Genomic DNA, 25734 nt, shown 5'->3' on the forward strand with positions numbered 1-25734 from the left:
GCAAGGAAAAGACAAAAAATTACGTGTGTGGAAATAACTACTTTTAATTTTGTGTGAGGTTGAATTAAATGGGTACACACTAACCCCCGGTCCACCCTAAATCCGTGCCTGAATTTCTAACTATTTGAGATTAGTTATAGAAATAGAGGCTTATTTAACACACAACATCTGAAAGCTTGAGAGGGAATTTACGAGTTCTTAGCATTCTTTTGACCGATCTAGAAATGCTGTCGTTCGACTTTCTAAAAGTACAAATTCACGCAATACCAAACCAACCGAATGCTACAGAAACGAACGGAAAGTAATTAAGGTGAGGGTCGTTCTTATAGATATAACAATAAAGTATATGTGACACTATCAAGGATATTTACAAAGTGCAAATCAGTGCCTGGTGAAATATTGAATCATTCCAAGCGAGATGGTTTGGAAACTTTGGATACACTTATGTTTCTTACAATTGGTCCAGCAAATGACTTTGGTAGATTTCGGAAAATTACATATATCGCCCAACCATATCTTCGTGTCCACAGCAACGCTTTTTATAGATAGTGTCGTGTGCAAATTGTGTAATTCGTGTGCATAATGCTGGAAGAGTACTGATTTGTTTTTTGGTTGCAAAATGTAGTGAAATATTCGGTCCCCCTGGGACCTTCTCCAGCAAATGGCTGGAGATAAAATGAAAAGTATATACACAAGTAACTGGAACATAGAAGTTTAAGGAGTGAGAATAATACAGATAATCTGAAGATAATCTGATAATCTTTTGGGTGTATAAGGTTTCCCTTTCTAAGTGAATCGTGACACATATGATGATCATCACGCAGTCACACACACACACGCACGCATGTGTTTGTGTTTCATTCAGACCGAGGACCCCATTGTATTTTCCATTGTTCAAATCCACGTACCCTAACTTTAACAATACCCCATACAATAGAATTCTTCCGAGGACGTGGTGATTCTTTAGAAATCACAACCGAGGACCTGAAATTCTTTTGTTCAAGTCCTCGGTCAGATAGCAAAACAAAACAAACGCACCCACACACACACATACACACAATATATATATATATATATATATATATATATATATATATATATATATATATATATATATATATATATATATATATATATATATATATATATATATATATATATATATATATATATATATATATATATAGGTAGATAGTGTTTAAATGAGAGTAATGAATATATTATAGTTCTACATATCCGCGTAATTGAGTGCCGTGTGCAAATTCCATCTTCAGTTGCTCAATTTCTGATAGGTGAGATGAAACTATGCTGTTTCAATTCAGAAATCGTTGGTAACGAAGTAATAAAAAGAAATTTGATGGGAAAACTTCATATTTTGCTGGATTTACTTCGACAGCAAATGAAATACAAACATCATAATTGAACATCGATTTTTTTTTGTGTCACGAAAGTGAAGTATAACTTAGTTATTAAAACAGCTAAGTTTATACTTTATGTAAATTTATACGATTTCAACAGATATTGTTTTAATAAAATGAATTCGTCTCGAATTTTTTAAAGAACTTCAAGATTCGCATTGAAGTATAGCTTTGTTGATTCACGTCTATGGTTAGACGAGATTTTCATTTACAAAGAAAGCAGACGGACGGACAGACAAACAGATAATGGCGGAGAATACAACAATTCTTGGAACATCTGCGATGATCGGAGAGGACTTCATTGTGGAGCAAGAAGATGAAGCTCAAGATCTCTCTATCTCAACTAATGATTTGACTGAAATTTTCATTCTGTCTGCTATTGCTTTGATTGGAATCATTGGGAATTCGTTGGTAATTTTGGTTTACTCAAAAACCAAAGGTCAACAAACCAACGCAGCGTTATATATTGTTAACCTAGCAATGGGTAAGTTAACAACAGATTAATAATTATATATATATATATATATATATATATATATATATATATATATATATATATATATATATATATATATATATATATATATATATATATTATATATATATATAGTGGATTGCACCTTTGGTCGATATCGTCGAGAACACGACCTCTGGTAAACAATTGTCAAAATCAGCAGCTTTGGATTAAACCGTGCTATTTGAAACATCAGCACATTCAGCCCCAAAATGATGTACATGCATTTCTTCAACATTATCCTTCTGGTAAGATATACATTTTTTTTCTCCGAAAAAAAAAACTGTCGACTTAATGTTTTCTAACGGTCCCATATACCATAGGGAGACTCTATATATGTTAACGTACTATTTGACAAGGCGACAGTGTACATGTCGACCAATAACTACCGTATGACCTTAATTAAGGGAGACATACTGTAAAATGCGTGATAATAAGAAAGCAGAGGGAACTCTATAGCAAATGGAAACAACCAGAAGGGCCTATATGAAAACAGGGTTGTGAGCTTGTGATTTAGTTAAATGGGGTATTGTATTTGATTCTATCTTTTACCAATTCAATATATTCAGTTTCCTCTCAATTCTAAGAATTATCTCACAAATTATGCAAGAGTTTTAATGGGCTTAAGTTCTTAGAATTTTTCGCCATTTTGCAGAGGTGTCTTGAGTAAATCCTTTGTTATAGGCTGGTGGTACTATAGTCAAATATACTGCATGGATCAATTATGCCAACTTGTCTGGTTAAATTTTCTTTGTTTGAGACAAAATGCTCAACCTAATAGCTTTGCTGTCTTGTAAACGTTTGTTTTGTGTTGTTGTATGCAGTTAGATTTGGTCAAGCTTGTAACTATGCTTCTTTTGATGTCAAAACACTTCTAGCAGGACTGTCGCTAGGAAAGGGAAGGGGGGTGGGGGGGGGGCGTTGAACTTCGATTACTTGCAAACAAGGTCTATATATATATATATATATATATATATATATATATATATATATATATATATATATATATATATATATATATATATATAGATATATATATATATATATATATATATATATATATATATATATATGTCAATATTTGTGGGTAAAAGAACTATTAATTTTCCAGGACAAAAACTGTAAACCCAAAGAGAGGCTGGTAGGCGTATAAAACAGTGTTGCCACCAATACACACAAACTGGATACTGCAGTGTACAACCTTCTAAAACAAACTGTCTCAAACAACTGAAAGTGATGAGAAAATTGCAGGAATAGCTGAGGGAGAAATTCTCAAATCTGACCTTAGACAACCTTTTACGAGCACAGACAGAAAGGAATGTCGCACAGTGGCACTAAATTACTAACAGGTGCAATAACTGTAAATATATTAAAGGGCATGACACTAACCCACTATTGTTTCTGTTACATGTGTGCCAATACACAAGGTGAACATAGGCAACAGTGCCAATTTCAAGAGCATTACATACTGTCTCCAGATTTTTATCTTGAAACTTTCACCTTCACTTTAATTCATTATTCCAATGTTTTGTAGCAATGTTCACATTATATGTGCAGTTCAATGTGTAGTACTTTGCAACTTTCACCCCCCCCCCTCCCCCCGCCCCCCCCCCGCCCTCTCCCCTTATATGTATGTGCAAAGCCAAACTCTTATATGAATACACAAGACATTTGTGATGTAACATATCGTAGCAAAAAGCAGCAACAAGTTTTACACCATGGTAAACACATGTGCATTATAATCATAAGAGATCCTACCGGAAAACCCATAAACTTGCTAACACTTTCTTACAAACCAATATTAAAAATAATGGAGGTTAATTTCTAGGAAAAGCTCAATTTCATAAACCTGTGTAAAAGTGTAAGACTTCTTATTGATAACATATGCATCACTTCTGTTAGTTACATTCCCAAGACAGATCTTGCCTAATGACAATAGTTTGCTAGGTAATGTACAAATTGTAAACCTGAAATGGAAAAACAAAACAAAATCAAAAAATCAGGTACATTAGCCATAAAAGTTAAAAAGTCCTGTAATATGAGAAGTTATTCTAATTCCACTTTTGGGTGGATGTAGAGCGAGTTGGAATTTCTGCTCCGGACTAGTCACTCATCATATACTTCCATTGCTTGCATTTTTTACTGTCGTAATCTATCCCTTTTGGCCTTTTCATTCATAACTTTAGCTCTTATATTCCACCTATCATGTTCCCTCTTTGTTGCTGTTTTCAGAAATTATAGTATCTCTTTCCTCCTTGAAATGTTGGAATACAGATATAGTACATCAAGTGAAACAGTCACAAAAATATTTACATGAGTGTGAAAACCTGTGCTTGAGATAATTAATGACTACACTGAAACTGCTAGTAGATTATAATATACAGCAGAATACAATCAAATTACATGGTTCAAGTACTCTGGCAAATGTATACTGGCGTTGACCCTTCATCCAAAATAGTGGGCAGACATATTCTTCGACAATGCATCCAGTAAGATGCAACAATACTAGTTAGTGTAATACAACCTTAATTACACTTTGAACAGAAATACACAGAGTTATAGCATAATAGTTTCAGCCATAGTGTTACTTGTTTATTACTGAAACATTAATAAAAATAGGTATGAATATAGGCTACAATTATAACATTAAAGTTGCATACATATAATGTAATTAATTGACACAAAATTGCAACTTTGATGGCATTGGTGTTAAAGAGCTCTGCTTACACTTACAGTCATATTTATACCGCAACTGTATTTTGAGACATGAATTAATCTAAACTAGCTGCACGAGTTAAATGAAATAGGGCTGTGACTTAAGAATTGCTGACATGTAGTGGCGGACTGGCCACACAGGTATTTGGGCAATGCCCGGTGGGCCGGTGGCCCGGTGGGCTGGGGAGCCTGGTAGAAATTACAGACCATTTTCACAGTAGTTAATAGAATACAGACGGGTTGATTAGAAATATATATTTAACTGTGGGAATCAGCTCATGAAATAAGCATGTTAGTATGTAAGTTCGTAACAAAAGAACGTGCTAAGTATTAGCAACCCGTCCGTGCTAATGGATTTTATTTAGGTTTTTTTTTTCAAACAATTTCAAGCATGTTGTCACCAATTGCTTGAAAAATTAAATAAAATCCAGTCTAAAACGTATATTTGTGTTTATTTGTGTCTACGTTTATATCTTTCGTGTGTAAAAGTAAGTTGGCCTGACGTTTCGATCCTATAGCAGGATCTTCTTCAAAGGCTAAATGACAAGTAGTTTATATCTTTCCTCAGTTTAATCAAGTGTTGCTTCTGGAAAATTATTTTTGGGTCATTTTTAAAGGATTATTGTAACCTACAAAATTGAGAAATATAGCACCATTTTGCATCTTAACTTCCAAAAACTTTCAATGGGGAGAGGGAAACCCTTACACCCCTCCCCCAGGACTGTGATCCCTATGTGAGTAGCATATCAATGAATAATGGGCGGGTCTAGGTGGAAAATGCCCAGGCCGGTTTTAAGAACCAGGTCGCCCCTGCTCACATGCCAATGTATAGTTTATAAATTTGCCTTCAAATCCAGGATTATCTTGGCATTTACGGCAGTGATTTTTAGCATCATCTACTGGGTTAAGTTGATTCTGTCTTCTTTTTTTCTCTCATCTGAACAGGGAAAAACAAAGAATCTTTACTTTACTTTCAAGAAGCAAAAATGTGATATTCTGAAATTTCCACGCGTGAAAGCTGGTGCGTTATAACTACAGTATATATATATATAATGAATGAAGCAGTCACAAATAAGCCAGCTCAGAGGTAACCGCAACATATAGCAGTAGGTTACAGACCAGCTATAACTTAGTAACGTTACACAAAAGCAAAACAGTTAGTCATGGCCAATCATGCATACAGGCTCTACAGCAGGTCAGATCCAGTCATAATAATAGGCCTACCTTATAATTATTTATTACTGATCAAGTTAATTACTCACCTGATAACAGGCATTTGATTTTGAGTATACTTGACGGGGCCATACGTGTATACTATATACCTTACTTCTAACTACACAATTACAAGCACACGTACGTTCGTATACGAACGTGGTACCACTGGGCACGTGCAACACATACTACAAATCTTAACTCAAAATTAGCACCCGAACTTTTGTATATCTTGTTTAAAGACAAATCAAAGATAAATATTTCCACAAACAAGTACACTGCAAATAGTATTTGTTTATATGACATTGAAATCTGTAAAGTATTGAATTTAATGACCTTGAAGTACAATCAATACCCATAGGCTCAAACACATGTGAATCTTCGGAACAGGCAAAAATGTTTGTTGTAAAAATCCCAAACTTTGAGGATTTTCCTTTTCAAAATAAGGCAAAATGTCCTCCTGAAATTGTTTGTACAAACAGTTTGGTACTATATATCTCTTCCAGAAAAATAATCAGATTTTTTTCAACATGACGCGTTTGAGTTATTGGCAGTCAAAGACGACATCTTTTGTACACCAGAGCAACTTAACAACTTCATAAATTAATATTAAGAAATGCTATAACTCTGAAATTTGGTAAGATGTAAGAAATTTATTACTATAAAAACCGTAACGTCAGGCCAACTTACTTTTACACATTCTATTGCACAGGCTCTCTAGTGGATAAGCAGTTTGCTAACAGTTTTATTTTATTTTGACTATAAAAACCTCACAGTTCTAACATGATTTCTTTGAAATTGGCATCAAAACCCCTTCCTCATGCTGAATCGCAGCATGAAATAGCAACTTTAGAGCTGCACAACTTGCAGATATATAACAGGAAAGCATTGTAATCATGATTTGTATTGTTTATACTAGGTGTAATAACCTCGGAAAGAATCAATTTCCCTGACGCGATTGTTTCGGAACAATTTATCACTAAAAATAGCAATTTTGTTAGTGAAAAATACCAAAATCGAATATTTTGACACTTTTCAGTTGCCCTAACTACACAAGGCAATGTTTTATAGCCTAATATTTTATATTTCTATTTTATTAGATGGACGCGGATAGTAGGATGATTAAAAAGGAAATGGAGACCTCAAAACAAGAAAATGCCAAAATGCCACTGTGGCGACGAATTGCGGAACTTCAAAGTTTGATAAATCGGCTAGTTTTGAAGCAATGTAACTGACATTTTCAGAATATGCTTATTTCATGGTGTTCCAAGCATACAATAAATTTGGGGATTTTTGGAGAGGGTTCAGTAACAACCATCAGTGATTTGACACCGAATGACCCATGAACGATTTTATGGTTTACATAACATAACATATAGAACGTTTATAATGCGGTAGTTTCTCTGAATCATCGGGTGGGGGGGGGGGGGGTTATGTGGACGACACTAGAATAGATTTGTGAAGGAAGATTTGTTAAATTTTGTAATCAAATATTCAAATTACCCTTGTATCATCAAAAACTAAATTATACTTCAAAAAATTCAGAAAAATCATTCTATTTTAATTTCTGAAGACACTTTAATAGAACGACAATTATGGAAATATGAAATAAATAGAGAAGTGGATGGGGAACTGTTCGTACAAATAATTGGCATTTTTATGATTATTTGAAAATTTAAGTCCGTGATCAAAACAAATGTTTATTACGTAATGAATAAATTCTGAAGGTATCGCATCAATGTGTTTTTAGAAACCACGCCAACACAGCTCGAGACAGGAGTACAACCGGCCAGGAGGTGATCTGAAAATGATATTGATTTCATATCGATTTGCAATTTTCCTTGAACTTCTTTTAACTATTTTTTTTTTATTAAAACTACTCCTTTTATATAGTTATCGACCGAAAAAGTGTTTATACACTTCATTAACTGTAGGTGATATTTGGATAGGAATGAGTATAGGCGTACATTTTTTCTTGGTGGCGGCCAGGTTATTTATCGGCATAATCTTAATAAAATTACGAAGGATACTATATTTTTTCATTTTTATTGTTTAGGTTCTTGTTTAACGTCAAGAGCCTTTTAAACTCTTTGATAGCAGTATCCGTAAACATGACAAGGTTAAACACCAACAACAAATGCCTTTTCCAACGAAGTGAAATTGCTAGAGAAGGTTATAGGTTTTTAAACTAAAAAAGAAGAAGATATATACAAACAAGGAATAAGAAACAATCTGTTATTTCATGTAATGACTTATGATACTCATAAAACTCAGTGACTTACCCTGCAGGGTTTGAAATATGTATGGGTGGGGTGTTGGGATGGGGTGGGGAGCACAAAATTTAAATTGCATCGACTGAATTAGATGCGAGGAGCCTATGGAAGGGCGTCCTGGGTCCAGAGGGTCATCTGATAACCCCCCCCCCCAACACACACACACACACACAATATTAGAGAATATAGGGAAATTCCCCTACTGACCGTTTCCGCCTGAAAGACGACAGAGGTGGAAGTCGAGGGGGGGGGGGAAGTGGTCCAGGTCCCTTTTTTACACGCCACTGATTAAAAAAAACTGTTATAATTGAATACATGTGTCGCATTTTCTATCCTGATGACACATTTAGTTGCCCCAAAACATATTTATATTAGTATTAACGGCATTAAAATGAAAATGTCAAACGTTTTAATATATCACTTCATATTGATTAAATGTAACATGACAGTATACACGTTACTAATAGATTTTTGTTTGTAGGGTTTTAGCATGCACCGAATAGCTTCATTAATATCAACTTTAATAAAAATTAAAAAAAAGAAGTTTTCCCTCATCTACTGCAGAGAGTGAAATATCATAAATTTATGCACATTGATACCTCCATTGACGATTGATGTGCATGGGTCTTGCGGGTTTCCAAAATGCAAGCATGACCTTCTGTTTAAAGTTGCACTTTAAATGTGAATATAATTGACATAATTCACTCATACATCGTCAAACATTGTCACGCGAGGCAAAAATATCATAATTTTAAAATGCTTTAAGCGATTCGTAAATCTCGTTAAAACTAGAAATAAATTGAAGAAGGTGACAGTGTTCATCCAATTTTTTATTTTTTATTATTATATTTGTTGAGGACATGATTGTTTACATTTCTTATCACTTTTCACCGAAACGCAAACTATAAGTGTAAATTTATAGTTAAATGTATTTGACATTATAATGGATTCGCAGCCGTAGGAATAAGATTAGAAGTAATATTTACAAACGTGACTAAATGCTGAATTTTTCTTTTATCGTTCTGTAAGAGGGTGGATGTAAAGTTTCCAATAAAACGAAAGTTTATAGATGACTACTAACCTTACGAAACTTGGATCACATTAACGAAATTAAAAATCTACCACTTTTTTTTTTTTATTATTATTTTTTTAAATGTTTTTTATTTGCCTCATTTTAGCCGACCTGCTTACCTCGACGGTCATCATTTTGTTGGAGATATCAGAATTTTTCAAAGGTCTTTGGCCTGTTTTGTGGGGTACCGATATCCAGTGTCAATTATATCGAATCGGTAGGTTCCTCTGTCTCGATGTGACGGTTTTCCTGATGATGGCTATAGCCATTGATCGATATATCGCGGTGATTCATCCTCTCACGTACAAGATGAAATGCTCTTCGAAAAGAACCAAATTTGTCCTGTTCCTCTTGTGGGTCGTTGCGCTGATCCTTGCCACACCGGTGGGGATTAATTTTAGGGTAAGTATCGCTCAATATTTAAAATCATGAAATATTCAGGGGCGTAACAACGTATACCTTTAGATGAGCTTCAGCCCCCCTTCCGAACCCCCCCCCCCCCCCGCCTACTCTGACAGCAGAAAATTAGTTACAAAAACCCTCGTCTATGGTACATAAATATATAATACGTAAAGTACAACCTAAACAGATGAAAAGCTTCAACTTTGTCTCAAAACTGTGTTTGTTTTTTCATATAGTACCATTCTTAGTCGAAGTGACCAAAATCTCCCTAAAGTGGTCGGGTTATCATAACAGATGAAAACTCTTAAACATTGCTTAGTGCAAAAATTCAGCAACTACTATTTTGTATCTAAAAACCTCCATTTTTTAACACCCTGCCCTAGGTCGATATTACTTCTAGGCACCACCATGCACTTGCCCGCCCCATCCCACACCACGAACCGAAATGGTGGTTGCGCTCCTGTAAAATGTTATGTAGACTTCATGTTGAAGGTGCAGTTTGGGTTGGGAGCAAATTCTAAATTTCCAACATCTAGCTGCTTTAGGCGCCATAGGGGTATGAACATGTATGGAAAGGCTAAATACGGATGGAAGATATTATAAAGTAGTGGGTGTGGCAAGTGGGTCGTTGGAGCCGATTTCTATGTGTGTGGGGGTGGGGTGGGGTGGGGGGTCCCTTGCCCAGACAAAAAGTTTAGACAGAATCATGTTATGTCACAACTGCGCCCCCTCCCTTAAACACTTTGTAAATCGATGGTATATTCCAGAGCGTATGAAGAATTGTTGGTGAGAGAAGCCCTAATTTGCTCTATCATTACCCTTATCCCGAGCCCCCTAGTTTACCCCTGACCCTTCTCTCCTCATAAGGCCTACCTACATGTTTTGAACCATGCGATCATGATCTGTTGTTTAATGACGTCACTTACTTTGACGTCACCTACTCTGACGTCACTTGAAACGATTATATAAAGCAATATTTGAAAATCTATACATAATGTGGAAATAAAATACTCTAGCCGTCGTTGTGTGGGTGAGACTTATTGATTTAAACTTTATGCAACCATTTTTTGTTATTAAATCACCAGATACATTTCAATTTTGAATCAATTTTTATTAAAATGCTAGCGATTATTTTATCCCCGCTTTTCTTTACATTAATAATTGATTCTTGTAGACGGTTTACGGCAAAGTGATCAACGGTCCAGCTCATGGAGTTTGCGCAGTAGGTCGATTGTACCACGTGAATGACGTCAATTATATGGCCGTTTACGTCTCACTCGTGTTGATGGCGATACCTGCGATCACGACGGGTACTATCTATACTGTACTTGTGCTTTACGTGAGAAAACACAACTTGAAATTCGCTACGCAGTCTCACGACTCAAATGCAGTCCGAAAGAACCACTGGAAAATGGCCAAGGTTTTGCTCGCAGTTTTCATGGCATATGTGATATGTTATACACCTTACCTGGTGTTCTACATCTGCGGATTTTTACGCTATCGCCTGCCACAGGTGGTGCGACAGATTTTCCTGGAATTACCATATGCTAATTCGTGCGTCAACCCGATACTTTACATGCTCATGAATAAACAATTTAGGAACAAGATATGGGCGTTGATTGGGTGCAGCCAAGAAGATGGCGAACATAAGACCGTCGTCTCTACCCTCTCCAGCTCAAAAGACGCTGAAAGCAAATATTATGAGCAGCCTGTAGACACGAGTGAGGAAATGTAACGTTATGATTTAGAAATGTATGTTTACAATTATGTATTTTATGTAGATATAGATATGAATATTCAATGCACAGTAATTAACTTTATCATGTACATATAAGTATGACAAGTGGCTCGACACGAAACAGCATAAATTACTGAAACTCGAAGGAAGGGGGAAAGGATGTGTTCTCATGTGGGAAAACTGAACCATTTCCCACATGAAAAACGTGGATAACCGAAAACTAACCGATCAAAGAAATTTGTAAAGAAAAGAATGGCGAAACCATCAGTTTTGTATACTGAGATAATTTCAAGAATTTGTGCAAACATTTAAATAAGGAAATTTTGCCTTGCTTTCGACTGTTTTGACTCGAGATCCTGCAAGTTGAAATCTAGTACCAACTTCAGGCGGAATTATATCAAAAGTAACAGTGGAATCACGTAATTGAAGGGGCGGGGGGGGGGGGGGGAGAACAATAAACCAAAGAGAAATCAAAGAGGTCACTATTGTTCTGTTAGCTATGTGAAGATACCGTATACTATTCTACTTTAATGTACACTTAAAGCACAGTTCGTAAATGTTTGAATGATTTTGAAATTTTCGATCAAAAAATTACCCATAGTTCAAGCACTACCATTAACCTGTAAATAACCTTTACAAATTGTATTGATGTTTTCAACCCGAAGAAAAAAAACAAGGATTGACATAACTAAGCATTTTTTTCCCGACTTCGGGCCTATGTATTTGTTCGTTATTTGCACGTTATCTATTAATAGTGCGCATGCTCGTTTGTAGTCATTCTGACCAATGCCGGATTTAGGACGGTGCCACAGGGGCGGTAGCCCCTAGCCCACCGGGTCCACCCCTTCACACCCCCCCCCCCCCCACACGTTACCGTATACCACCCAATCCCTCATTATGTATATATTTATTATGGCTGCAATGTTATAATCTTACTACTGAACAATATTATTGTATTTTGCGTGGAAAGAAGATGCTTTATTAAGTGTTCTCGAAATAAAAATTTCCTTGAGAGCTTGAGAACACACCCCCCCCCCCCCAACCCTGCCCACCCAAAAAATTCAATGGCTGAAACAAAAGGCATCAGTGAAGGAAGAGTTCGCAATGGTGCCAATATATTAAGCACTGCATGGGGCATAATTTGCCGCTAAGGAGTTCAACCCCATATTACCTTTCGGGCACGCATACATTACCACATTACCTGAGTGTAGAGAAATATTGTGGACCAAATGGTTTTCGCGGATGGACTTAAATCAGTGCAAGGGCTGGATTTTACCCATGGGCAGCTATAGTGATTACCCAGCCCAGTGTAAATTCAGCAAGCGTTTTTTTTCAGACAGGCTGATTTTACACAAGTGGTCGTTCTTCGATTCTACCCGATATACCCCCTCCCGTCCCCTACCTCCCACCACACCCTCTCCTTCGGACCACAAAGCAACCGAAATGTCTCTGATATTACACCGTTAATAAATCACGTGCCGTTATTTCAAAACATGTTCTGAATTGGATTCCATGTTTATTGTTCTCGTTTCTTTGTCCTCCTGTTTCTTCCGCTCTGTCTTTCTTAATTTCCTTTTTAATATTACTTTTTTTCTTCGTCTTTTTTATACTAACCGTTGGAGGAAAATTCACATGGCTGGAAACTATAGCTAACTTCACATATTGTGTTATTGTTCAAAAAGGAACTCAATGTCTCTATTGTAATTTAATCGTGTTCCCAATTACAGGGCAATTTCCCCAAAACCTTAAAATACTTCAAAACAGATGGCGTGATCGAGAAATGTTAACAATGCACTAACAATTTAATTAACAATCACTGCACTTGAGTTAAAGTGTTTAATTATATTTAAATATGTAGAACACAGAAGAACTTTCTTTCCTACAATGTTATTTTCCTTGCGAATGATTTAGTTAAAAATGTCGATCGGTCAATTGCAATAAGTTGATGACGTTGTTGACGTTTTCATACACAACTTTTTTTTTGTTTTATTGCTTGTCCAAGGTGAAACTTAATCTAACCTTCCCCCCAAATATATGTCAGATTTCAGCAAAAATGGTAACACAAGGCCAAACTTTTACATTTTCTTGAAAGTTTATCGCCATACTTCGTTTCACCGAAAGAGTATTATCTTTCCGCTTATTAATATCATCAAGAAAATCGGCATGAATAAAAACACTCAAAAGGTAGAATTATAGAGAGACACTTTCCGAAGTGTGTTTCAAACACAGCTTGTATAATTTGATAATGCCAAGCTCGTGTCTTTTCTTTCTTTTTTTCTTGTCAAAATCTGAAGGCGTTTTTCTGACCTCATTTTTGTGAACTCTCTTTTTTTATGAAAGGTTTCACACCTTCATACTCTTTTGAGATCCCCACCCCCCCCCCCTTTTAAAGTATGACCTAAGTCATAATTTTAGTCTTGATATGTATCATTGTGCCATTCATATTTCTATAGAAATTCATGTTTTCAAGGGAAACTGATGATAACGTAACTCCTCAACAAAGGTTTTGAAAGTTAATTTAAATTAGTGGAGTAGCCAGGGGGGCTATCCCCAGTGACGACTAAGCGGGGTATGGTCCAACCCAGGTACCAGTCAAGGGGGTGCCATGCAACGGCCCCACCCCCCTCATATAATCAGTTCAAAGCTTTGGCCAAAGGACGGCATCCCTTGCACGGGGTAACAAAGGAACGATCCGTCCCGGGTGCCAACTATTCTGAGTATGCCACTGGTGATCCCCCAATATCTGTCAGCTCCGTTCCCCAGCCCCCCCCCCAAAATATCAGAATTATTTCTTTTTAGAAAGTAGGTCATGCCTGCCTTTCTCCACCCCTAGAAAGTCGCCCTGATGTTACTACATTCTTTTATTAATGGTACCGTAATAACTTAACCAAAACATCTTACTTACTTTACAGACAGGCCACCTCTTGGGTGACATTCGAGACAATTTGCCCTTGATAACATTTAAAAGTGAAAACATTTTGAGACCATAATAGATTTGTTTCTGTTTCTGAGTTTTCTGTTGCAACCGAGAAACTGATCAAATGGGTAAGTACGTAAGAATTGGAACCTCTGTCATTGATAAGATGAAGATGTTTAAAAGGAAATTTCTCAAAATTTATTACAAAATGTGGTTTAAAAGCACCTTTTTTTTTCCTTCTTTTTTTGTGTAACAGTTTGATAAATATCACAATAAATATTTGTCCCTTAAGTTATCCTACAAACGAGCATGCTTGTAAAGTATATTATTATTTATATATGCCTGAAAGCAGAGAGTGCTGCAAAACAAAATTCGCGGTATGCGTAACAGACGCAAACTTGAGGCAGCAGCGACATGAAATGGGAACAGACGCCACTAACCGGCCTAGAAGAGTACACCTTCGGTTAATAAAGATGGTCATTAAGAAACGTACCCCTCCCCCCCCCCCCTCTCCCCTTTTGGTAAGGTTGAATAGTAATATACAAAAGTTCACCGGTAATTTCACGGCATATTAATGACGATATATGATAAACATCTTCCCTTAAACCGGTACAGTATTTCGGCGAGTGGTTGGGTGGGGGGTGGGTTGGAGGATGAAAATGGAAAATGAAACTGAATTCTTCGATATATTTCTCCCGCCAGAAAAAATACACAGAAACTACTCGGAAACTCACTTGATGTTTTCTCACTTGTTTTTCTATTAATTTTAATGAATATGAGGGTACGATTTACATAACCGTTTATAAATAATACAAAATTACAAAGCAATACTAAATACAATAACTAAACATATGCACATACAAACAGAATTCTGTGCAATATGTAGAACAGCCTTTATCGCTTTCAAGAGTAAGTGCCACTGTTCGATGCTTAGATTAAGCTCCAGGAGAATAATGCCAACCGGGCCCCGATACTTGAAGTTTTCATAATTTATGGTAAATTCAATGAACAATTATGACTTTATTTACCTGAATATTTTTTACCTCTATACATATATATATATATATATATATATATATATATATATATATATATATATATATATATATATAAATGAAAATCGTAATGAGTTGGAAAATCAAGAACAGTGAAAAAACTTTCAGCCTCCACCGGGATTCGAACCACGGGCCTCCCGCTCTGTACGCGGACACCCTAACCACTAGGCTATGGACGCTGATTGTATGTCCAGAGGTTCGAAACCGGTATATATACATATATATATTCATATATATATATATATATATATATATATATATTCATATATATATATATACATATATATATATATATATATATATATACATATATATATATATATTCATATATATATATATATATATATGTCTGTGTGTCTTTGTGTGTGTGTGTGTAATTATAAAGAATAGCAAATAATCGTCTCCATGCATGCTGTAGCCTGCTTGATCATAACAATCACTGAAAAATACAAACGCCATTGTTCATAGACAAATTCACGACAAAAAAAAATCAAATGTTATGATAAGCAGAAAATTTTCATTGTATCTACTTTGTTTTGCATCCTGTTTTTTCTTTTCCCCTTTTATTTTATTAATAAGGTATCTCCGATCTTTCCGAGTGAGAAAAGGCAGATATTTTTCCCTTGATGCATATTTCTATTAACTCACTGCTGATAAAAAAGAAAAGAACCCGAATCATTGTAATTAAGGTATACATATTGCTATTTTCTTGACTTAATTCAAAGAGGTCTTGTCGCTATGGAAACAAATATATTTGCACAAATATCAGTACTTTATGACATTTTAAAATCAATCTGATGTTGGTTTTAAAAGAATTGGGAAAGACTTATTACAGCTTTCGTGGAGTTTTCCAAATATCGGCTAATACAAAAACTCATATATATATGTACGTTACTACGGAAGACACAATTGGTACTTCATAAACCGGAAAAAACAGCAATTTCTGAATACTACTGGTTTAACAAAAAAGACATGTACGGAAGCATAGAAGGGACATTGCATTGACGAGTTACCAACTTGACAAAACCACAATTATCTGCAAATTGACGCGTTGACGAGATGGTAACGTGACAAAATTCAGAAAATTGACGTTTTGACGAGATAACGGATGTCGTCAATGCATCAATTTTCTGCAAATTGACGAGTTGCACACTTACTACCATCTCGACAAAATGACAAAAATCAGAAAATTGATGCATTGACGAGATCCGTTATTTCGTCAACTCGTCAATTTTCTGAATTTTGTCATCTTGTCGAGATGGTAGTAAGTGTGCAACTCGTCAATTTGCAGAAAATTGTTGCATTGACGAGATCCGTTATCTCGTCAAAACGTCAATTTTGTCACGTTACCATCTCGTCAACTCGTCAATTTGCAGATAATTGTGGTTTTGTCAAGTTGGTAACTCGTCAATGCAATGTCCCTTCTACGCTTCCGTAGACATGAAATTGACATTAACGAAGAATGAAAGAAAAACATGCAATATAAAAAATAAAAAATAAATCCTCGCCACATCTATACTTTAATATGTCAACGAAACATGCTCTACCGTGGTTTACAAATCTAAATTCTTAGGATTAAATCATCACTGTTGCTTTATTATCAAGTCAACTCATTTTACTGTCATTTTCATAAATCAAGAAAAATCTCAAAAACTTTGTAATATTTGACTCAGTTTTAAAGTAAAATCAATGTGTGTTGCAACACGAATGTAGGCCTAATGATTTATAATTTATGATATGTTAATGTTGAAATAAAATCCACAAAATTCTACTAGGTCGATCTGAACCATACTTTAGCGAATACAAAATTTTCGCGGTATTTTAATATTCATCAGTCTTGGCATTGACCTTTTGAATATTCATTATTCTTGTTTCTGCTTCATAAATAAATATATTATGCCTTTTCATGAAATTTGAATACACAAGAATTACATGAGGAGTTTCGAATTGCACATTCCGTGTTAGGCTCTCAAAGCTGTAGACCCTGTTTGAAAAAAATTGAATATTCATCAACAGATGAGGTCTACATGTCATGAATAAACATGAGGGGCATTACATCTGCAGACAGTTGGGACAATTTCCTAATACTAATGCCTCTCTAAACTGTCCTCCCATATCATGCTTCAAAGCACTTGTCCTGAGAGTACAAACAGTTCCTAACCATTATCATGCTTTGAAGCACTCATACAAACAGTTCCTAACCTTTATCTGCCAAACACATGATATTCATATTGTTCATACTGACAATACAAGTGTTTTGAAGCAGGACATGAAAGTACAGTATAGGAAAATTGTCCAAACTTGGTGATCTCTTTGAGTCATATTGCACATACCCAATCAGAACACACTGTCTCGGTGCTATGCAACCAAATTAACATATTCATTAGCATTTCTTAAATGTTACATTTAACCATATGATCATATAACCCACTATAACGTGCGTACCCATCGACCCTCTATGCTGCTAAAATTTGCATATTCATAAGCACTCTCAGATGTCACAATAACCTATCAAATTCAGCAATTTACTGTAACTTGTATATATATATAATATATATATATATATATATATATATATATATATATATATATATCCATCAACCCTTCAGGTCACAATAAACAGTCCTATCAGTGACAGAGCCGATTAGAAGAGCATCTCCATATACGACAGCAGTCGACGACTGTGAGATCAGTTCTCCGTCATCAGCAAAGAGTTCAATGGTTCTGGTGGCAATGTACCGTTTATCAGGGTCCAAGCTTTTAGAAGTGAGTCTGAGAACCTGTTTAAATGACAGAGTAGAAGATCACTGTAAACAAGTTTGACACAGATTAAACTAATAAGAAGAAGGAAGGGCCTCTTAGAGAGGGGGCAACTTAAGTTATCTCACCAGAAATCAGTCAACTCTTGACTACTGGACAATCCATACAAATTAATGCTGTATGCAGGAGTTGCAAGCGGGGTCTCGCTCCTGTTTGAGGTCTTAATAAATTAGTGGTTCATTTCATTCAGAGTATCAAAAAAGAAGGGAGAAAAAATGCAATTTTAGTATATTATGAAATTGAGAATTGATAGTTCTCTATCCCATTATTTCCAGGGTGACTTGGCTGTAGCCTCCCACTGAGCTTTCCTCTTATCAGGTTTCCCTGGATGAACATTGACAAAACTTAGAAAAATGTCCAGTCCAGTCTCTGTTACAAGTTTTAGTTAGTTAAATATTACTCTCTTTTTTTAATAAGCAAATTACCCAAATTGTCATTTAGTTCGAATTCATCGTTTTAAGTTAAGTTATACAGAGTCAAACTTTTAGTTTGTATCAAATGTTTTCTCTGATTTGTTATTACCATGGAAACTCCCGTTAGACTAACCATGAGATGGATGGCTTCATTTAAGAGTGCAGTGACATAGATAAGTAGTTAGGAGCTGAATAGGGGAGGAAAGAGGGAGTGCAAGGCGATGGCTCACCAAGCTAAGAGGTATAAATGTTCAAATATCCTTCTGTGTTTTTCTTTCTCCTACAAACTTAAGCATAATGACAACTCACAATCCATTGCAACAAGCCCCATTTGCAAGATAGCAACATACCTGAGCAGCACCTCTCTCCCCGAAATTAGAGACTGATTTAAAGACTTGATGCCATACTGGGAAGCAGCTAACGATCAGATCTCCAGTCGAGGAGTCGATGGTGATATCATCAGGAGCGGTCCCGAGATTAATTTTCTATGAAGAATTATGAAAACATATTGAATATATATATATATATATATATATATATATATATATATATGTATATAACATGGTCAACCTATCATGTAATTTACAGCATGGTTTTACTCAAGTTTCACGCCTGCACAGCGATCATCAGACAGTATATATATATATATATATATATATATATATATATATATACGATACTTAGGTAAGCATCTCTTGGAACAAAACTCACCTGAAATATTGTCAATTTATCATCTTCACCTCTGCTGTAAACGTGCAAGTCTTGGCCATAGGGTGAGGCGAGGAATACGTACCTAAGTTGAGAGTTACACATTAAAAGAGAACAAAACGCAAATAAAAATCCTATGATGTCTGCAACATTTTCTACCTTGTCTATTCTATATCTATAGAATGTTAAGAACTTCAATATTTTACATTCAGCTTTTTCATACCTTTCATCCTTTATACAAAGAAATTGTCATACATAAAAGAGAAACATAAAAATGTGGTTTGATGAGGTCATATTTTGACTTGATCAAATGTTCAGTAGGTGAGTGCAGGAACATTAAACCAGTGTATCTCCCATATAGATCAATATTTGCCTTAGCTGTTTGAGGAAGGTCTTCCTGACAGTTAACTCTCTCACACAGATCAATGATGATGGGTGGATTTGTGTCTCCAACAATTACTTTTATCTTCCAATAATCCTCCATTTTCAAATTATTTTTAAAAACAACGATACAGAGCTCTATAACCTTATTGTATAAAATGTCTTTGTTAGAAGAATACAAAGAAGCTGAGAGTGATTTGAGTATTAGACACAAACAGTTAAAAGTAGGTGACCATTTTGAATGGGCTAGCATATTTGGTGGACATTGTTGTTTTAATGGAGAGGTAAAGTACTTCTCAAACTTTCTGTGCAAAGTTTAAAGGAAATCAAAAATAGAGAAGAAAATGCGTAGCTACTGCATAAAAAAAAAGGGTTGGTACTATATGAAACAATTTGGTCTGACGTATCGATCCTGCAATGATTAAAACTTCAGGCCCTCTGATTTTTATCAAGTGTAAAGAAAATGTTGAATTACATCCCACCTACCTTCCATCTGATGAGAGAGCTATACCGCTGACTTCATACATCTTATTTAGAACCTTAAGGGCGTTATCGTTATTAACGTGCAGGACATCTCCCCAAGGGAACATCCCAAATCTCTCCAGAAGACGTAACGGGCTGAATGTGTAATGTCCGTCATTGGTAACGTAGAAGGATGACGGACCCGTTGCTGCGATGTCGTTTAAACTGTGGAGAAAAATTACAGCTCTGTGATGGGAGATGCTTGTTTTCTTGAAGAACAAGCAAAACCTCAACCACCAAGCAATGAAATTTTGCTTTCTTTTGGCTTGAATGACCTTGAACTTTAACTGTTTCAACTTTTAAGTAAGATGGAAGAGGCAAAACCAGAGTGAAGACTTGAGCAAGTTTAAATATGATTTTAATAATCAGTGCGAAAACATTAGTGCGAGAACATACCACTTTTTGCTTTTCTTTTCTTTTCTTTAATCATTAATTGCTTTGTTTTCCTGTAAGAAGGGTGATGTTTGCAAAGTTTGGAACTAAAACACTGAAGTGTTAAAGCTTTATAAACACTGGCATTCTTGCAGGTAGCAACATTGTGATCTTTCGATCACCATGGAGATAGGAATAGCCAGACAAAGGTAAGCAAAGATTCTTCAACTTGGACTGGTATTATGACATCACTCAAACGATACAACACTTCAATTTGGGCATCCACCCAATGGCATTGCATGTTTTGTTGTGTATCACTCGGGTTCCAATAACTTATTCTCCTATAACATATACCAAATGTGACTGCTGGTTTGGCTTCTTCCATAATAAGCTTTCTTACTTTAAGGTTGAAAAAAGTTGAAAACCATCAAAGTTCAAGGTCATTGGTATTACTTGTACCACCGACACATCCAAGCGTGCACAAATCAAGCAGTCGCTCCCAGGCCAGTACAGTGCATTGCATCTACCTGTTCCCTGATGGGACCTACTGTAGGATGCAGCCACAAACTGGTGCATGCAAAACTATTTACAAGTTAACTTGCAGTTCCCATTCATTCACCTGGGTGAAGGGGGGGGGGGCGGCAATAAAGACAAAGTGCCTTGCCCAAAGGACACAAAGTAATCTTCTGGCCAGTACTCAAACCTGCATTCCTTAAAATCACAAGTCCCTTGCCTTGAGTAGACACTGACCACAGAACCCCCCTTACAAAAGTAATTAAACAAATCAAAGAGTTAAATGGTAACTTAACTACATATATTTATTCCAGACAGAAATGCAGTATTAGAAGTCTTTGTCTTCAGCATGAAAATGACCACAGTCATAATCGTTAACCGAGAATCAAGATTGACAGGAAAATTTACTATTTAAAACATACTTGATTCTTTAGATGCCTCCATCTGGAATTATTAGACCCTTTCTTACATGCAATCAGCTGCTGTAAATATGTTACCTTCTTTGTTTTTATGAGCAAGTGATTCAAGCTTGTTTACCTTCTGAAAAATTCATTGATGACAGTCTTTTTATGATGTAAAACGAGAGTATTTCTATCAAAAGAGAATATCTCCACAGTGTCTCTTGCCTGCCACAGTCTGTGGTTCACAACAAGAACGGAAATATGTCCTGAGAAGACGAAACAGGAATATTTATGAACAGTGTATCGACCCCGCTTGAAGTCCATGGTCAATAACATAATACCAATAATGACATTTGAAGGAGAAGCAGAGAAACAAGTCCTATATTCCCAGGGAAATAATGCCCTGTAAAACATTGTTCTATTTTTAACAAAACTTCATTCTTTCCTGCTTTTCATGGTGTAAATCTTTACGCATGACTCCGGTCCATGCTGGTCATCCCATATATGTAATACCATGTGGAGGATTTTTTAACCTTTTCTTAGTTTTTTTCCCTTGCATGTTAAAGGGTGTGAAGACTCGCGCAAAAAGAAACGTCTTATGCCGGTTATCTGACCTAGTTTCAAATGAGGTGTAACAGAAGTGTTAGACACCACCATCGATCCCAGAAAATACACACACAGCTTGCTACCGTCGGTTATTAGACACTACTGTACAGTCAGTACATACAGCTGCGGTCAATACCCACAGCACAGTGTACAAACAATACAGCGATGGACATCTCAGGTCCAGCTAAAGATAACAAGGTATCTCGTTTCATTACTGTACTGTCTGCATTTTGTAGCGACACGAACAAAACGTCACTTGCAAGCAACGGAAAGTTAACTTTTTCAGATGGCCGCCTGCGGATTGGGGAGAGTCTTCAATGCCTTTAACTAACATACCTCCATCCTTGTCTTCCCAGATAGAAATTCCTTGTGGAGCAAAGTCCTTCATCTGGGGCAGCTTCACCATTCGTAACTTCTTTGCTGGTTTTTCAGGATGATTGAAATCAAAGAGATAGATTCTTCCTTCGAAATTCATGATCCGACTATCGGCAGGCACTAGTTTATGGAAAAGTTTTATGCCCTGGAAGTGGACGGATGAGAGAGCAAATAGATAGATTTTATTAAAATATTGATGATGGACAACTGAGCAGTCCCCCTTTATGCATTATGTTGTACCATTTCATCATTCTATACATCAAGCCAGGGGCGGCGATCTGTTTCAAATATTGGGGGGGATATTTGCTTGGATGCGGGCGAATTACTATCAAAGCGGAGCGCTACCATTGGTTGGCGCGCAGCGTACAAGAAAATTTTTGGTTTTGATAGCCCCCCAGATCACCGGAAATGGCACTTCTCGGGCTTGAAAATGACCAACCAGATGTACACTTTTGCCTGAGAACCAAGTTTTTCCTAATAGTTTTTTTTTTCATTCATAAACTTTTTTCAAGATTGTCACCAGTCACACATCATGTTCGACCTCATTGCATCTCCTGTGGATCATTGCTTTTGTAGGTAATTCTTCGTAACGCCCCACAATACCCGTCAGCCCCACTTTTCAAGGTTTTAAGCCCATTATTTGTTCAGAATTTGAATAATAAATTCACTTCAAAACATACCCATAATGTTGCACAAAATTTCATCTAATGGACAACCAATATAGAAAAACCCCCCTCAACCCCTAACAGACCGGTCAAAATTGCACGAGTAGAGGGAAGTACGATGAAGAATGTTGGTCAAGGAATTTTCGAAAATTCAGACACAGTTAAATTATTGGTGTACAAATATTAAAACCTCTTATAACGGCTACTATAAAACTTCGATATCATAGAAAATACCCAAAATATATGATCGAGGGGGGAGGGCGGTCTCCCCCTTCACCCCCTCCCGCCGTTGGCTAGGCACCTGCGGTTAGAAATCTTGTAAGAAACAGGCCAAATGGAAACCCAGTGAACCCATATCGATGTGGATCATATATATGTTTTTACGTACTTACACTCATACACAAGATGCAAACCAAATTTCATTACGGATGCGGTCCGTCTAGCTATTCATTTCGAGAGAAAAAAGTAAAAACTACTTTCGGTCATATATAGTAACACATTGTGACACGGTTAGACAGGCGCCTTGCGAGGAATTTGCCAAGGGAGGGGCAAAGCTTGTACCCAGACTTTCTAATTGTAGCGCCACCATAAGTTGGCGCGAAGCGCAAAAGAAAAATTTGGCCGAAAATGCCTCCCAGATCGCTGGAAATGGCACTTCCCAGGCCTTGTAAGTTGCATCTAAGCATTTTCTATTTTGAAATTACTAGCGATATCATAAAAAAATACAAAACATATGCTTAAAAAAAACTATGCCACCAAATATTGGGGGGGATATTAGATACTATATCCCCCCCACCTAAAATATTGGGGGGGACATGTCCCCCCCGTCCCCCCCATGATCGCCGCCCATGCATCAAGCCTTGTCATAATTAAAAGAGAACTGAAAACTCCCGCCCATCATTGATGAGATTGTTCTTGGGGTATACCCTGGATCTCCACCCCACAGTCCCACCACCCTCCATCTAACTAGTCTCACCACCTTCCATCTAACAGCATCCATCGCATTTATAGTTTGGTTGCTCCTAGTAAGCAAGTGCTTTTATCTGTTTAATTTGTTCATGAAGATCACATTCATGGCTACAACAAGATATGAACACCAGCCTGATCACATTTAAAACAAAGTATGACACAGTTTCTTCTTAAGCTGTGGAATTTTACTCTTCCTTCCTTCCATTTCATTTTGTTTAACAAAAAAAAAATGATTCAAGAAATTTCATTTCAATGTTCATTCCTTTCATTCAATTACCTTAGAGAAATTTGTCATACATATGGTATCTTTATGTAGTGACATTTTGTAAAAACAATTTCAATTTTATACCAGGACAATAAATTGAAGGGACCGGAACAATTTTCAATGGAGGGGGATTTTAAGTGGAAGTGGTTGATATAGGGTCTACTCCACCCTAGCCTCTTATATCTTGGTTAATATGTGAAAGGAGCTTTATGCCTTGAAGTTCTTCCGCCTGTACTCTGTAGTACTATTGACTTACAGATGTTATAAAGGCTAGTCCATCTGAGGTTATTGCAATGTCTTCTGATCCAGTTTCTGTTAAAGAAAAATGAAAAACCAGAGGCACAATGGGTTAGCTTCATGGATACAATTTTCAGCCAATTCTGTATAAACCCCATTACAATGAAAGCCGACAGTAAATGTGAACATAAATGTATTTTAAGACAAAAAGTTTGTGCAGATTCCTAAATAATCATGCATAACTTAAAGGTCTGTCTTGAGAATATTTGTATAATTTTCATTTGATGCAACTTTGGGAGCAGTGCAGCGAGTTCAAGTGAAATGTACGCCTAATTAGGTTCAAACATGTTGTATGCAACAGGATATAAAAGAAACCTCTAAATACATTTGGAAAAGGAAAGAAATGTTTGATAAGAATAGATTTTAATTCAGTCACCACATGATTACAAACTTTTACAAAAAATACAGCCTTGTGTCCTTGAGGCCACTGGTTTGTATCCTTCGATCTCTACTGTATGTGAATTTTTCTTTATTTATGTAGGCTATTCCACAAAAAAAACTTTATTTATGATTGAAAATCAAACATTTAACTTACTCAGAGGTGAAACATTTCTGCATCGGCCTGTATAGTGAGGAAATACTGTTCTGTGATATCCTCTCATAATTCTGCACAATAAAAGAATGTTCAATTAAAGACTGAAAATATCTACTGTCAATACGCTGGCTCTTACCAAGAAAGCACTACTACATTCCAAGTAAACCTGGAGATTGGTAAATGACCATTGGAGATTTTATATCTATGATGTTCTCAATTGAAAGGGAATCTCTGCAAACTCATCATTTTCACATTTTCAACTGTGAATGTTGGCAGGTATGCATATACTACTGTACTGTCTCAGTGCAGCTTAAGTACAGTAATTTCTTGCAAACATCTGCACTGAATTTTTGGTTCACAATGGATGACAAAGGAGAATGTTAACAATCTAAAATCTGTTCAGGTATGTATATATACTCACATTTGTGATATGACATACTGGGCAATGATCAAAACTCCAACAAACATCATAGCTTTAAGGCACATAGTCGACCCCGGAGATTTATTATCTTCATCCACCAGATGCTGTGGTATCCCAGCTGGATTCTTCACTCTGAAGTTCTTTTTCATCTTGTT

General features: G+C 36.2%; 2 protein-coding genes across 2 annotated transcripts; one reads left to right on the top strand and one right to left on the bottom strand.

Annotated features, from left to right (window-relative positions):
* The first annotated feature begins 1169 nt into the window (after window positions 1–1169).
* LOC139974329 (somatostatin receptor type 4-like) lies at window positions 1170–13859 on the top strand. Its single transcript, XM_071981412.1, has 3 exons — window positions 1170–1902; window positions 9311–9606; window positions 10781–13859. The coding sequence occupies exons 1-3, from the start codon at window positions 1665–1667 to the stop codon at window positions 11339–11341; spliced, it is 1095 nt and encodes a 364-aa protein (XP_071837513.1). The 5' UTR covers window positions 1170–1664; the 3' UTR covers window positions 11342–13859.
* Window positions 13860–16669: 2810 nt separating this feature from the next.
* On the bottom strand, window positions 16670–25728 carry LOC139974713 (serum paraoxonase/arylesterase 2-like). Its single transcript, XM_071982102.1, has 9 exons — window positions 25580–25728; window positions 25159–25229; window positions 24583–24638; window positions 22389–22572; window positions 21583–21712; window positions 20125–20325; window positions 19261–19342; window positions 18900–19034; window positions 16670–18096 (listed from the first exon to the last, which is right to left on the bottom strand). The coding sequence occupies exons 1-9, from the start codon at window positions 25726–25728 to the stop codon at window positions 17914–17916; spliced, it is 1191 nt and encodes a 396-aa protein (XP_071838203.1). The 3' UTR covers window positions 16670–17913.
* Window positions 25729–25734: the final 6 nt, after the last annotated feature.

This window comes from Apostichopus japonicus, chromosome 1 (assembly GCF_037975245.1).
Source record: "Apostichopus japonicus isolate 1M-3 chromosome 1, ASM3797524v1, whole genome shotgun sequence".
NCBI classification, from domain to species: domain Eukaryota; kingdom Metazoa; phylum Echinodermata; class Holothuroidea; order Aspidochirotida; family Stichopodidae; genus Apostichopus; species Apostichopus japonicus.

Coding starts and splice junctions, on each gene's coding strand:
- LOC139974713 (XM_071982102.1), bottom strand. CDS start 25,728: ATGAAAAAGAACTTCAGAGTGAAGAATCCAGCTGGGATACCACAGCAT. Junction 24,639..25,158: donor CAGAAATGTTTCACCTCTGA/GTAAGTTAAATG, acceptor TTTCTTTAACAG/AAACTGGATCAGAAGACATT. Junction 19,035..19,260: donor ATAAATTGACAATATTTCAG/GTGAGTTTTGTT, acceptor AATTCTTCATAG/AAAATTAATCTCGGGACCGC.
- LOC139974329 (XM_071981412.1), top strand. CDS start 1,665: ATGGCGGAGAATACAACAATTCTTGGAACATCTGCGATGATCGGAGAG. Junction 1,903..9,310: donor TATTGTTAACCTAGCAATGG/GTAAGTTAACAA, acceptor GCCTCATTTTAG/CCGACCTGCTTACCTCGACG. Junction 9,607..10,780: donor CGGTGGGGATTAATTTTAGG/GTAAGTATCGCT, acceptor TGATTCTTGTAG/ACGGTTTACGGCAAAGTGAT.